This window comes from Oncorhynchus keta, chromosome 32, assembly GCF_023373465.1.
Source record: "Oncorhynchus keta strain PuntledgeMale-10-30-2019 chromosome 32, Oket_V2, whole genome shotgun sequence".
Lineage (NCBI taxonomy): Eukaryota > Metazoa > Chordata > Actinopteri > Salmoniformes > Salmonidae > Oncorhynchus > Oncorhynchus keta.
In genome coordinates this window covers 2,908,056-2,921,682 of record NC_068452.1, presented here as the reverse complement: position 1 = coordinate 2,921,682, position 13,627 = coordinate 2,908,056, and the positions used below count along the sequence as shown (strand labels likewise).

General features: G+C 43.7%; 1 protein-coding gene across 49 annotated transcripts in view; it reads right to left on the bottom strand.

Moving 5' to 3' along the window:
- The window catches only part of LOC118389406 (ubiquitin carboxyl-terminal hydrolase 43-like), a 117,166-nt gene that overhangs the window by 24,947 nt on the left and 78,592 nt on the right, over positions 1-13,627 (bottom strand). For all 49 annotated transcript variants that reach the window (XR_008088283.1, XR_008088305.1, XR_008088310.1 and 46 more), the window contains exons 7-8: positions 7,269-7,431; positions 3,291-3,402 (exon numbers count right to left, since the gene is read on the bottom strand). Coding sequence is in view for 1 of the 49 variants with exons in the window: in XM_052490329.1 (XP_052346289.1) it covers positions 3,291-3,402; positions 7,269-7,431 (275 nt within the window). In the remaining 48 variants the exon portion in view is untranslated. The remainder of the gene's footprint in view (positions 1-3,290; positions 3,403-7,268; positions 7,432-13,627) is intronic.

Here is a 13,627-nt window from a genome sequence, read left to right as displayed (position 1 = left end):
CACAGACTGGAACATGTTACTCATACTCAGCAAATTGGATGCAGTCTATCATAGTGCCATCTGTTGTGTCACCAAAGCCCCATATACTACCCACCACTGCGATCTGTATGCTCTCGTTGGCTGGCCTTCACTTCATATTTATCAACAAACCCACTGGCCCCAGGTCATCTATAAGTCGTTGCTAGGTAAAGCCCTGCCTTATCTCAGCTCACTGGTCACCATAGCAGCACCCACCTGTAGAACGCGCTCCAGCAGGTATATTTCACTGGTCACCCCCAAAGCCAATTCCTCATTGGTCGCCTTTCCTTCTAGTTCTCTGCTGCCAATGACTGGAATGAACTGCAAAAATAACTAAAGCTGGAGACTGATATCTCCCTCACTAAGTTTAAGCACCAGCTGTCAGAGCAGCTCACAGATCACTGCACCTCTACATAGCCCATCTGTAAATAGCCCATCCAACTACCTCATCCCCATACTGTTATTTGTTTATTTTTCTTCTTTGCACCCAAGTATCTCTACTTGCACATTCATCTTCTGCACATCTATCACTCCAGTGTTTAATTGCTATATTGTAATTATTTCGCCGCTATGGCCTATTTATTGCCTTACCTCCCTTAACATACCTCATTTTCACACACTGTATATAGACTTTTTCTATTGTATTATTGACTGTATGTTTGTTTATTCCATGTGTAACTCTGTTGTTGTTTGTGTCGCACTGCTTGCTTTATCTTGGCCAGGTCGCAGTTGTAAATGAGAACTTGTTCTCAATTAGCCTACCTGGTTAAATAAAAGGTGAAATAAAAAATGTTCCGGGATTCTTCCGATTGCATTGAGGAGTATACCACATCAGTCACTGGCTTTATCAATAAGTGCATCGAGGACATCGTCCCCACAGTGACTGTACATACATACACCAACCAGAAGCCATGGATTACAGGTAACATTCGCACTGAGCTAAAGGGTAGAGCTGCCACTTTCAAGGTGCGGGACTCTAACCCGGAAGTTTATAAGAAATCCTACTATGCCCTTCGACGAACCATCAAACAAGCAAAGCGCCAATACAGGGCTAAGATTGAATCATACTTCAGCGGCTATGACGCTCATCTTATGTGGCAGGGCTTGCAAACTATTACAGACTACAAAGGGAAGCACAGCTGCGAGCTGCCCAGTGACATGGGCCAACCAGACGAGCTAAATCACTTCTATGCTCGCGTCGATGCAAGCAAACACCGAGGCATGCATGAGAGCATCAGCTGTTCCAGAACACTGTGTGATCACGCTCTCAAGTAGCCGACGCGAGTAAGACCTTTAAACAGGTCAACATTCACAAGGCCGCAGGGCCAGACGGATTACCAGGACGTGTGCCCTGGGCATGTGCTGACCAACTGGCAGGTGTCTTCACTGACATTTTCAAAATGCTCCTGATTGAGTCTGAAATACCAACATGTTTCAAGCAGACCACCATAGTCCCTGTGCCCAAGAACACTAAGGCAACCTGCCTAAATGACTACAGCCCGAAGCACTCATGTCCGTAGCCATGAAGTGCTTTGACATCAACACCACTATCCCAGAAACCCTAGACCCACTCCAATTTGCATACCGCCCAAACAGATCCACAGATGATGCAATCTCTATTGCACTCTACACTGCCTTTTCCCACCTGGACAAAGGAACACCTACGTGAGAATTCTATTCATTGACTACAGCTCAGCGTTCAAAACCATAGTGCCCTCAAAGCTCATCACTAATCTAAGGATCCTGGGTCTCAACACCTCCCTCTGCAACTGGATCCTGGACTTCCTGACGGGCCGTCCCCAAGTTGTGATGGTAGGTAGCAACACATATACCACGCTGATCCTCAACACTGGAGCCCCTCAGGGGTGCGTGCTCAGTCCCCTCCTGTACTCCCTGTTCACCCACGACTGACGAGACAGCCTACAAGGAGGAGGTCAGAGACCTGGCCGTGTGGTGCCAGAATAACAACCTATCCCTCAGCGTAACCAAGACTAAGGAGATGATTGTGGACTACAGGAAAAGGAGGAACGAGCATGCCCCCATTATCATCAACGGGGCTGTAGTGGAGCAGGTTGTGAGCATCACCACATCACCAACAAACTAGAATGGTCCAAACACACACCAAGGCAGTCGTGAAGAGGGCACGACAAAGCCTATTCCCTCAGGAAACTAAAAGTATTTGGCATGGGTCCTCAGATCCTCAAAAGGTTCTACAGCTGCAACATCGAGAGCATCCTAACTGGTTGCATCACTGCCTGGTTCGGAAACTGCTCGGCCTCCGACCACAAGGCACTACAGAGTACGGCCCAGTACATCACCATCCAGGACCTCTACACCAGGCTCTGTCAGAGGAAGGCCCTAAAAAATTGTCAAAGACCCCAGCCACCCCAGCCATAGACTGTTCTCTCTACTACCACATGGCAAGCAGTACCGGAGCGCCAAGTCTAGGACCAAAAGGCTTCTCAACAGCTTTTACCCCCAAGCCATAAGACTTCTGAACAGGTAATCAAATGGCTACCCGGACTACTTGCATTGTGTCCAGACCCCCCTTTTACGCTGCTGCTACTCTCTGTTTATCATATATGCATAGTCACTTTAACTATACATTCAGGCACATACTACCTCAATTATCCTGACTAACCAGTGCCCCCGCACATTGGCTACCCGGACTATCTGCATTGTGTCCCGCCACCCGCCAATCCCTCTTTTACGCTACTACTACTCTCTGTTTATCATATATGCATAGTCACTTTAACCATACCTCCATGTACATACTACCTCAATTAGCCCGACTAACCAGTGCCTGTATATAGCCTCGCTACTGTATATAGTGAAAAATAACAGTAGCGAGGCTGTCTTTTTACTATTGTTTTTTTATTTCTTTACTTATCTATTGTTCGCCTAATACTTGTTTTTTTACTTAGAAATTGCGTTGTTGGTTAGGGCCTGTAACTAAGCATTTTAATCTAAGAATACCTGTTGTATTCGGCACACTTGACAAATAAACTATGATTTGATATGTCATTATGTGTGTGTGTGTGTGTGTGTGTGTGTACTCCCGGATGTGTGTGTGTGCGTGTATGAGAGACTCACTAGATCATTAGGATCTCCACCACTCTCCATTACGTGTATATTGGTAGGCTGAATGTTATTTGTGGTGGTAATAGCACTAGGTTGTTCAGGTGGAATGTACTACTCTTTTAGGTAGTAAACAGTCAGAACCAGTAGTAGTAAATGAATGGTAGTGACCAGTGGTGCCAGTGTTAACTGACCTGAGCCTGTGATCCGTTCAGCATCAGGTAATAGAGCTTGCTGAGGATACTCTGCTGGAGCTGGTCCCAGGACAGGGTACGCTCCTCTCTCATGAGGAAGGGAGGGCCGAACCTGGAGGGGGGAGGGTTGAAGGAGAGAGAGAAGGAAGAAGAGGTAAAGACATGAGCGAGAGGGGGGAAGCGAGAGAGAGGGAGACAGATGGGGAGAAAAAATACAATGTTATTTTGCAGTTGTTTGTGAAGGGCATATGTTTGGATTTGCATAAACTAGAGTACATTACAACCCTGTGGCCTTTTGAATGTTAAACGTAGTTAAGCAGGTCTGTCACGATCGTTGGAAGCATACTTGGACCAACGTGCAGCGTGATCTAGGTTCCACATTTTTATTTAAAGTAAGTGAACCACACAACAAAACAATAAATGAAACGTGACGACAATGGAGTGCTAATATGCAACTACACAAACAATATGGTTTGTATGGTCAGGACGTGACAGGACGTGACAGCTCTGGTGCGGGCCGAAGAACCCGCTCATCCCACGGATCCAGCCATGGACCCAGGCTTAACACTGTGCCTGGACTGGACCTCGGTGCAGTGGAAGGCTCCTGCCATGGAGCTGGACTGGGCCGTGTTTGGAAGCTCCGGACCGTTGACCCTCGCCGAAGGTTCCCGGACCGTGGACCGTCTCAGGAGGTTCCGGACCGTCGTTGGAGGTCGTCGCAGGAAGCCTGGTGCGTGGAGCCAGCACTGGTGGTACCGTACTGGTGACACGGACCTCAGGGCGAGCGCGAGGAGCAGGCACAGGACATACCGGACTGGGGAGGCGCACTGGAGGCCTGATGCGTGGGGCCGGTACAGGTGGCACCGGACTGATGACACGCACTTCAGGGCGAGTGCGGGGAGGAGGAACAGGATGTACTGTTCTACTAGACACAAGGTGAGCCCAGGGTGAATATCCTCAACTTTGGAAGTATTGCTTGGGGTTATTGTCCATTTGGAAGACCCATTTGTGACCAAGGTTTAACTTCCTGACTGATGTCTTGAGATGTTGCTTCAATATATCCACATAATTTTCCTTCCCTCCTGCAGCAAAGCACCCCGACAACATGATGCTGCCACCCCCGTGCTTCACGGTTGGAATGGTGTTCTTCGGCTTGCAAGCCTCCCCCTTTTCCCTCCAAACATAACGATGGCCATTATGGCCAAACAGTTCTATTTTTGTTTCATCAGAGCAGAGGACATTGCTCCAAAAAGTACGATCTTTGTCCCCATGTGCAGTTGAAAACCGTAGTCTGACTTTTTTATGGCGGTTTTGGAGCAGTGGCTTCTTCCTTGCTGAGCGGCCTTTCAGGTTATGTCGATATAGGACTCGTTTTACTGTGGGTATAGATACATTTGTACCTGTTTCCTACAGCATCGTCACAAGGTCCTTTGCTGTTGTTCTGGGATTGATTTGCACTTTTCACACCAAAGTACCTTCATCTCTAGGAGACAGAACTCCTTCCTGAGCGGTATGACGGCTGCATGGTCCCATGGTGTTTCTACGTGCATACAATTGTTTGTAGAGATGAACGTGGTACCTTCAGGCGTTTGGAAATTGCTCCCATGGATGGACCAGACTCTACAATTTATTTTCTGAGGTCTTGGCTGATTTATTTTGATTTTCCCATGATGTCAAGCAAAGAGGCACTGAGTTTGAAGGTACATCCACAGATATACCTCCAATTGACTCAAATTATGTCAATTAGCCGATTCGAAGCTTCTAAAGCCATGACATCATTTTCTGGAATTTTCCAATCTGTTTAAAGGCACAGTCACCTTAGTGTATGTAAACTTCTGACCCACTGGAATTGTGATACAGTGAATTATAAGTGAAATAATCTGTATGTAAACAATTGTTGGAAAAATTACTTGTGTCATGCACAAAGTAGATGTCCTAACCGACTAAAAAACTATAGTTTGTTAACAAGAAATGTGTGGAGTGGTTGAAAAACAAGTTTTAATGACTCCAACCTAAGTGTATGTAAACTTCCAACTTCAACTGTAACTACTCAATGGTCTGGTTACCTGGACACATTACTGGAGAATCAGAGCTTAATCTGTGTCTGTCAAACTGGCCCAATATCAGCCGTTAACACCATTATGAGGTTATGATCTGTAGGCTTTTCCTCTGTTGTAAAGACAGTTGGGGGGAAAGAGAGAGAGAAGGTTTCTGTCAAACAGGCAGCAATCTGAGCCAACCACAGTTGACATGTGCCAGTCAGGGGGCATGGGATGAAACAGAGACACACAGGGCTGAGATGAGGCCTCCACAGGTACTCAAATATCCTCCTGACATTAACAGGCTGACCATGAGAATATCCCTCCTCTGTTTCCCCGTACACACACACACACGTATGTGCACAAACGAGCATACACACTCAAGAGGAGTGTGTGGAGGAGGGAGCAGACCGACAGTTTATGACAGCATACACAACTCAAAATTACTTTTTGATTGACAGGCATGGGCCAATAGTGGGGAGTTGGCTGGAGTGAGTGTTATTTACCTCTCTCTCAATTCAAATTAAGTGATTTATTGGCATGGAAAACACATGTTAACATTGCCAAAGCAAGTGAAATAGATAATAAACAAAAGTGAAATAAACAATACAAATGAACAGTAAACATTACACTCCCAGAAGTTCCAAAAGAATAAAGACATGTCAAATGTCATATTATATATACAGTGTTGTAATGATGTGCAAATAGTTCAAATACAAAAGTGAAAATAAATAAACATAAATATGGGCTGAATTTACAATGGTGTTTGTTCTTCACTGGTTGCCCTTTTGTTGTGGCACCAGGTCACACATCTTGCTGCTGTGATGGCACACTGTGGTATTTCACCCAGTAGATATGGGAGTTTATCAAAATCGGGATTGTTTTTAAAATCTTTTGTGGATCTGTGTAATCTGAGGGAAATATGTGTCTCTAATATGGTCATATATTTGGCAGAAGGTTAGGAAGTGCAGCTCAGTTTCCACTTCATTTTGTGGGCAGTGTGAACATACAGTAGCAGGTCTTCTGTTGAGAGCCAGGTCTGCCTACGGCGGCCTTCCTCAATAGAAAGGCTATGCTCACTGAGTCTGTACAGAGTCAAAGCTTTCCTTAAGTTTGGGTCAGTCACAGCTGTCAGGTATTCTGCCACTGTGTACTCTCTGTTTAGGGCCAAATAGAATTATAATTTGCAAGTTTTTTTTGTTAATTCTTTTCAATGTGTAAAGTACATATCTTTTTGTTTTCTCATGATTTGGTTGGGTCTGATTGTGTTGCTGTCCTGGGGCTCTGTGGGGTGTGTTTGTGAACAGAGACCTAAGACCAGCATGCTTAGGGGACTCTTCTCCAGGTTCATTTCTCTGTAGGTTTAGATAATTAGCGGGAATCTGCCTATTTTTGCTCTCTCTCTCATGGATATTGAATAATTCAAAGCTGTTTACTGGGATTTACAGTATTTGGTTTCTCTCAGGAGAGATGCTCCCTTTGATTCTCAGTAGGAAAAAATACATGTTTTAAAAGATGCCCAAAAATTATGTCATACCTGTATATCAGCCCAATTTCGATATTTTGCCCAAGTATTGGCAAAAGAGCTGATCTGATTGGTCAAAATACCAATTAGTGGAAAAAGATCAGAATTGTTCTGTCTGTGTAAACGCAACCTGTGTAATGTGAACTGGAAAATGGAACTCGGAGCACGTTCCCTTGGGCCCAGTGGGTACTCGTTACAGCTGGAACTAGTAAAGAGAAAGCAGAGCTTTTGCCCTTATCAAATACACTCTGTTCAAACTGTTGGTGTATATCGTTGTTCATAACTCCTCTGTTCACCCATGAGATACTATTTCGCTATAAACACCTCATATTTTCAAAATGGCCTACCTCCATCCCACCCAATCAACCAATCCAGACTCCCTCCCTCCCACCCAGTCAACCAAACCTGACTCACCTGACAGCCTGCTGGCCGGAGCCTGCCGTGTTGCAGATTACGAGGAGGACCTTAGTGGAGCCACCGTGGTTCAGAAACTCTGAGGACAGAGTGGTCGATGGGGGTAACCTTTGACCCTCTGGCCCTGAGGTGTACGGCGAGGATGGGAGGCTGTGGTGGAAGCCTGAGAGAGGAGAGAGAGGTGAAAGGTTAGACACGGGTCAAGAGAGAGGTCAAAGTTGAGCTCAGACACAAGGTTGTATACATAACGAGGGTAGCTTGTGCCAGAGTGTGCTTAAGAGGTGTTCTATCAGGTCTCAATGACTCAAAAAGACACCATTTGACACCACCCACAACTGTGAAAACAAACCGTATTAAGTGAAAATCATGATACAATGGAGCAACAATTGTGATTTACCCAAAGGGTGGCGTTGTAAAATGGACTGTAAACATTGATTCATCGTAGGTAATAGCTACAGGGGGAGTGTGTTGGAGGCGGAATCTCTGTCTCCCGGGCAATGTAAACATGTAAATGTTTAAATTATCTGAGGATTTAATAAAAACACACTTGTTCAACGCCGCCGAGCAATTAATCACTGTAGAAATGTGTCACACACACACACCGTGGTGCATGTACTGAGAGACTCTAATCATTCAGGAGCACAGGAAGTGTACTGTAACATCGTATCATGTCAACTCAGATATCAAAGGTGCCAGAGAAAAGGCCACCAGTTGAGTACCAACGGATGTACAGTTGAAGTCAGAAGTTTACATACACCTTAGCCAAATTAATTTAAACTCAGTTTATCACAATTACTGACATTTAATCCTAGTAAAAATTCCCTGTCTTTAGTCAGTTAGGATTACCACTTTATTTTACGAATGTGAAATGTCAGAATAATAGAAGAGAGAATTATATATGTCAGCTTTTATTTCTTTAATCACATTCCCAGTGGGTCAGAAGTTTACATACACTCAATTAGTATTTAGTAGCATTGCCTTAAATTGTTTAACTTAAGTCAAAGGTTTCGGTAGCCTTCCACAAGTGTCCCACACATGAATTTTGGCCCATTCCTCCTGACAGAGCTGGTGTAACTGAGTCAGGTTTGTAGTCCTCCTTGCTCGCACACGCTTTTTCAGTTCTGTCCACAAATGTTCTATAGAATTGAGGTCAGGGCTTTGTGATGGCCACTCCAATACCTTGACTTTGTTGTCCTTAAGCCATTTTGCCACAACTTTGGAAGTATGCTTGGGGTCATTGTTCATTTGATTTACTCTGATTTTCCCATGATGTCAAGCAAAGAGACACTGAGTTGAAAGTTAGGCCTTCAAATACCTCCAATTGACTCAAATTATGCCAATTAGCCTATTCGAAGCTTCTAAAGCCATGAAATTTTCTGGAATTTTCCAAGCTGTTTAAAGGCACAGTCCACTTAGTGTATGTAAACTCCTGACCCACTGGAATTGTGATACAGTGAATCATAAGTGAAATAATCTATCTGTAAACAATTATTGGAAAAACTACTTGTGTCATGTACAAAGTAGATGTCCTAACCGACTTGCCAAAACTATAGTTTGTTAACGAGAAATTTGTGGAGTGGTTGAAAAACGAGTTTTAATGACTCCAACCTAAGTGTATGTAAACTTCCGACTTCAAATATATTCACCAGTGCATGGCCTTTGGTGAGTAAGACCAAATGAATGAGTGATGAAGTATCCCATTTTACAAGATAAATTGAAATAGCTTTTGGCTTAGTTGATTCCTCTCAACCATCGGATAGTAAATCATGTGGAAGCTATTTTGACACCCTGTGTCATTCCTGTCTGCCCTTTTGACTGCTGCCTACCCATTCTCTCTCTCTCACAACCCCCCCATTTCTGATATTGAATTCCCCACTGGGAAGATAAAAGGCACTGAAAGGCCAAAGCCAGTTTCATTTCCATCCACACAGAAAGGCCAGCCTGTTACCACGACTATAAGGAGCATACGCAAATAACTAAATACCAAGGACACAAAAGCTTACTTCTCCCACAAGACAATACAAGTATGCTATTTTAAACATATACAAAACCTACACTTCTATGTCCTGAAATTACTCAGGAAAGCAGTGCTCTATTGGGATAGCTTAGTCGGGGAGGAGTGCGGGTGGGTCTGTCTGTCTGGCTGCTGTATCTTCCAGACAGGGTCTGAGGGGAGAACCCCATGCCAGACTGTCATTCTCACACCCTCGCCCTCATTCCTTCTATCTCAGCCAGCCAGGAGAGAGGGATTTATAGAGGGAGAGAGAGAGAGGGAGAGAGAGACAAGGAGGAGAGAGTGGGAGAGCAGTGCTAGTAGAAGGGGAGTGTCGCTGGAGTGTCTCTTCGGGGACTGAGCTGTTTAATTACAATTGTCACACACTCACATCTCCCTCCCTACTTCTGTCTCTCTATCGCTCTCTTTCTCCGCCCCCCTCTCTTTTTAGACCTACAATTTCACTATAATTTTTTCACGCACAGAGACACACACTACAATTTTCTCTCTCTCTCTTTAGCTATTCCATTGATGCTTTGGGGCTTACCTACTCCAATATTCCATTGATGCTTTGGGGCTTACCTACTCCAATATTCCATTGATGCTTTGGGGCTTACCTACTCCAATATTCCATTGATGCTTTGGGGCTTACCTACTCCAATATTCCATTGATGCTTTGGGGCTTACCTACTCCAATATTCCATTGATGCTTTGGGGCTTACCTACTCCAATATTCCATTGATGCTTTGGGGCTTACCTACTCCAATATTCCATTGATGCTTTGGGGCTTACCTACTCCAATATTCCATTGATGCTTTGGGGCTTACCTACTCCAATATTCCATTGATGCTTTGGGGCTTACCTACTCCAATATTCCATTGATGCTTTGGGGCTTACCTACTCCAATATTCCATTGATGCTTTGGGGCTTACCTACTCCAATATTCCATTGATGCTTTGGGGCTTACCTACTCCAATATTCCATTGATGCTTTGGGGCTTACCTACTCCAATATTCCATTGATGCTTTGGGGCTTACCTACTCCAATATTCCATTGATGCTTACCCAATTATCTTCATTGTGTCAATACTGCAGTGAACAAAATCAGTGTCTAGAGTTGATATACACTACCATTCAAAAGTTTGGGGTCACAGACATTTCCTTTGCAAAAGTGTTTTCTAATGATCAACTAGCATTTTAAAATAATAAACTTGGATTAGCTAACACAGTTCGTGCCATTGGAACACAGGAGTGATGGTTTCTGATAATGGGATCTCTGTACGCCCATGTAGATATTCCATTAAAAATCAGCTGTGTCCAGCTACAATGGTCATTTACAACATTAACAATGTCTACACTGCATTTCTGATCAATTTGATGCTATTTTAATGGACAAAACATTTGCTTTTCTTTCAAAACAAGGACATTTCTAAGTGACCCCAACCTTTTGAACGGTAGTGTATACTGACTTAAAATATAAACACAACATGTAAAGTGTTGGTCCCATATTTCATGAGATTAAAATTAAAGATCCAAGAAATGTTCCATACACACAAAAATCTTATTTCTCTCTAATGTTGTGCACAAATTTGTTGACATCCCTGTTAGTGAGCATTTCTCCTTTGCCAAGATAATCCATCCACCTGACAGGTGTGGCATATCAAGAAGCTGATTAAATGCTGATTTAATGCTGATTAAACAGCATGCTCATTACACAGGAGCACCTTGTGCTGTGGACAATAAAATGCCACTCTAAAATGTGCAGTTTTATCACACAACACAATGCTACAGATGTCTCAAGTTTTGAGGGAGCGTGCAATTGGCATGCTGACTGCAGGAATGTCCACCAAAGCTGTTGCCAGAGAATGTCATGTTAATTGCTCTACCATAAACCACCTCCAACGCCATTTTAGAGAATATGGCCGTACACCCTACCGGCCTCACACCCTACCACACCAGCCCAGGACCTCCACACCCGAATTCCTCAGCTACGGTATCGTCTGAAAACAGCCACCCAGACAGCTGATGAAACTGAGGAGTCTTTCTGTCTGTAATAAAGCCCTTTTGTGGGGAAAAACTCAATATGATTGGCTGGGCCTGGCTCCCCAGTGGGTGGGCCTATGCCCTCCCAGGTCCACCCATGGCTGTGCCCCTGCCCAGTTATGTGAAATCCATAGATTAGGGCCTAATGAATATATTTCAATAGATTGATTTCATTATATGAACTGTAAAATCATTGAAATTATTGCATGTTTGGTTTATATTTTTGTTCAGTATAGAAGATGTAGGGATGCAGGGTGGTCGCACGAGGACATTGGAACATTGTAGCACACTGCACCAGAGCACCCGCAGCACCTGTCTCACATTCACATAGGAGGGATACGTATTGTAATGAACACCAAAATAACTACGGCTCTAATCATTTTTTTTTTTTTTTACATTAACCCCCAGGGATCTACTTCTTCACCGCAGTTACTCAGGCCTACTTTTTTTTGCTTCACTCCTTTAAGCTAGTTTTAATATCAGAGCCTTATTTAAAATTGTGTTCCCTGAAGTACCATCATGCTGGATGACGACTCGATTATCTCTGTCTGACAAGATGAGAATATATGAATATTGGCTCATTGATGATGACTTGACATACTAGTCTCTTTTATGACAGGGGGATTAAAACATAATACTTTTGAGATGTCAGTAGAAAAATAAAAGTGGGTTTACAACCTATTTGTGAATATAGGTCATAGGCATAAAGCTGTTGTTATCAGGCTACAGCACATACAGAGGTGCTTCAGTTTAGTCTGGTCATAAAATTCCAGCTGGTTGTTGTGCCTGTGACTGCTGAATTGAATGCTCAACCTAAATCAATTATTATTGTGTAATAGTAAATACCACAAAATCCTTTTCAAATGCTTTTCTGCTCCTACAAGCTCAGTGTCTTGGTTTGTCACCTAGACAAGTGACCCATGTTAATTATGTTCACACTCTGTGCTAAAAATACCCAAGGGGTAGTGGGGTCCGGCGGAGGGCAGGAGAGGGGACAAGCCCTAGACAAGACAGACGTCCCGACATTTCCTGTGTCTGGTTGCCATCACCACGGGTGACCAGAGGACACCTGAGTTGTCTGCTGCTTGGATAAATGACAGATGGAGGAAAACGTCAGAGAGAGAGAGAGAGAGGGGGGGGGGGGGGGTATAGACCTCCCCTCGCCGGATTCCAAACCTGCATCTCATCACCGCCACACCAGGTCCCAGAAGACCTTCTGACCCCTATGATTGATTCCACGGTTGCCTCCTGGTATCTCGGCAACATGTATCTTGATAAGGTATCTATCTATATGTGCCATCTATAGTGAATAAGTCAAAAAAGGAAACAGAGTCTTGGGTCTAAAATCCAGTAAATTATACGACACAGACATTCAGAGATTATAGAGGCTGTAAGACAAGCAGAGGAAGCTCTAGCTCACTGATGGAATGTTGGTATGTGGTTGTAATCAGGCTGTTGCATCCTCTGTGGATGTATACCTAGAGTCTAAAACCACAACTACATAACTGGTATCTTCACATGGATGGCATTCTTCACTGACTTTAAACCTGTTCCCTCCCTCTTTCTGAATGGCCATCTCCCACTCCTGCCTATCTCTGATTGGCTTGTGTAAAATATGCCATGACATTACTCCGGATGTTTACTCAGAAGTAAAGCATAACGGTGAGGAAATCAATTAACTCATGTTTCTGAAGCAATTTTGTTGACGTAACAGTACATCAGTGCCAGAGATGAAACACCCTGCTGCGAACAGCTAAAAGAATGTCTTTCAACACACTCTTCGAAAAAAGCGCTCCAAAGTGGTTCCTCGGCTGTCCCAATAGATGTGTTAAAGGAGTCAATGCAACACAGACGTTTCATTGACCAGACTAAAATTCAACCAATCTGATCGAACAAAGTGAATATTTGTCAAATCCGTCATGATTTATGTATTTTAACAGTCCTACAATATGGTTACTTATGTCGATTTGGATATTTGGCCGTTTGCGCTGCATAACATGTAGAAGTTGTCCCCTTTTAGGTTTAGAAGAAGTGACTGCTTAATGCAAACTCCATTTCTTAAAAGCTGGTTGGCATAGCAACTCTAGCATTCAGAAATCAGTGGTGGTAGTCAAATAATGTTTTAACATAATTGCAAAAGGCTTTTCTGATGATCAATTAGCCTTTTAAAATGATAAACTTGGATTAGTTAACACAACGTGCCTTTGGAACTCAGGAGTGATGGTTGCTGATAATGTGCCTCTGTACGCCTATGTAGATATTCCATTAAAAATCTGACGTTTCCAGCTACAATAGTCATTTCCAACATTAACAATGTCTACACT